This window comes from Eimeria tenella, genomic scaffold, assembly GCF_000499545.2.
Source record: "Eimeria tenella Houghton genomic scaffold, Eth_scaff3909, whole genome shotgun sequence".
NCBI lineage: Eukaryota > Apicomplexa > Conoidasida > Eucoccidiorida > Eimeriidae > Eimeria > Eimeria tenella.
In genome coordinates, this window is record NW_013544826.1 from 1 (window position 1) to 1,120 (window position 1,120).

A 1,120-nucleotide genomic window follows, 5' to 3' on the forward strand; every position below is an offset into this window, starting at 1 on the left:
CTGCCGCCTTACAGTGCTGCTGCTGCTGCTGCTGTGGCTGCAGCAGCAGCAGCTGCTGCTGCAACACTCAGTGGCTATGAGGCAGCGCATTTGTGTGCTCTAGGGTTTAGGGTTTGGAAACTTAAACCCTAAACCCTAAACAAAACCATAGCCCCAGTTGAATATCTTTTAAATAAAGCGATCAGTCGAAACTCGCGCCTCAGACCCCAAACCTTAAACCCTAAACCCTAAACCCTAAACCCTCAAATGCAGCGTCGGTACACCGCAACTTGCGTCGACTTCTCGGCGACCGTCACCTCCAGACACTGAACGCACACAAAACCCTAAACCCTAAACCCTAAACCCTAAACCCTAGCCACCAGCCCCACGCCCTTTCGCGCCAAACCCGAAGCCCTGCGCCCCAACCCCAACCCCCAAACCCTAGACCCCAAACCCTAAACCCTAAACCTCAAACCCTAAACCCTAAACCCTAAACCCTAAACCCTACTTTTATGCCTCTTTTCTTCAAATGCCCTTCAGTCAAAGTGTCCACCAGGCTTTGCCAAATGTATGCGCACAACTCTTCCGCGGTGGAGTGCACTATTGGCAAACACTGCGCGCAAACCCTAAACCCTAAACCCTAAACCCTCCAAACCCCCCTAAACCCTAAACCCTAAACCCTCACGAGGCAGTCCACGCGGAGCAGCAGGAACTCACCCCCCCCTCAAACCCTCAACAACCCGCCAAACCTCAACAACCCGCCAAACCCCCCTCCACCCTCCAAACCCTAAACCCCAAACCCTAAACCCTAAACCCTAAACCCTAAACCCTCACGAGGCAGTCTGCACGGGGCAGCAGGAACTCCGAGCCGTCTTCGCAGCGCATGCGAATGCTGCTGCCCTCTTGAGTGATTTCGAGGACATCACTTCTCATGGGAATAATTGTGTATTCATTTAAAGACTAAAAACAAAATAAATAAATAAATAAATGAATAAATAATAAATAAATAAATAGATAAATAAATAAATTAATTAAATTGAGGCAGTTGCTCTTTTGACTGGCTAGCTGCCAAGGCCAGACACTAGCGCAAATGCTGCAGCAGCAGCAGCAGCAGCAGCAGCAGCAGCAGCAGCAGCAGCAG

At 50.3% G+C, this 1,120-nt stretch overlaps 1 protein-coding gene across 1 annotated transcript; it reads right to left on the reverse strand.

Moving 5' to 3' along the window:
* Positions 1–242: 242 nt before the first annotated feature.
* ETH_00034240 (uncharacterized protein) lies at positions 243–912 on the reverse strand (the record flags this gene model as incomplete). The annotated part of the gene is made up of 3 exons (XM_013379755.1): positions 243–305; positions 488–592; positions 814–912. The coding sequence occupies 3 exons, from the start codon at positions 910–912 to the stop codon at positions 243–245; spliced, it is 267 nt and encodes an 88-aa protein (XP_013235209.1).
* Positions 913–1,120: the final 208 nt, after the last annotated feature.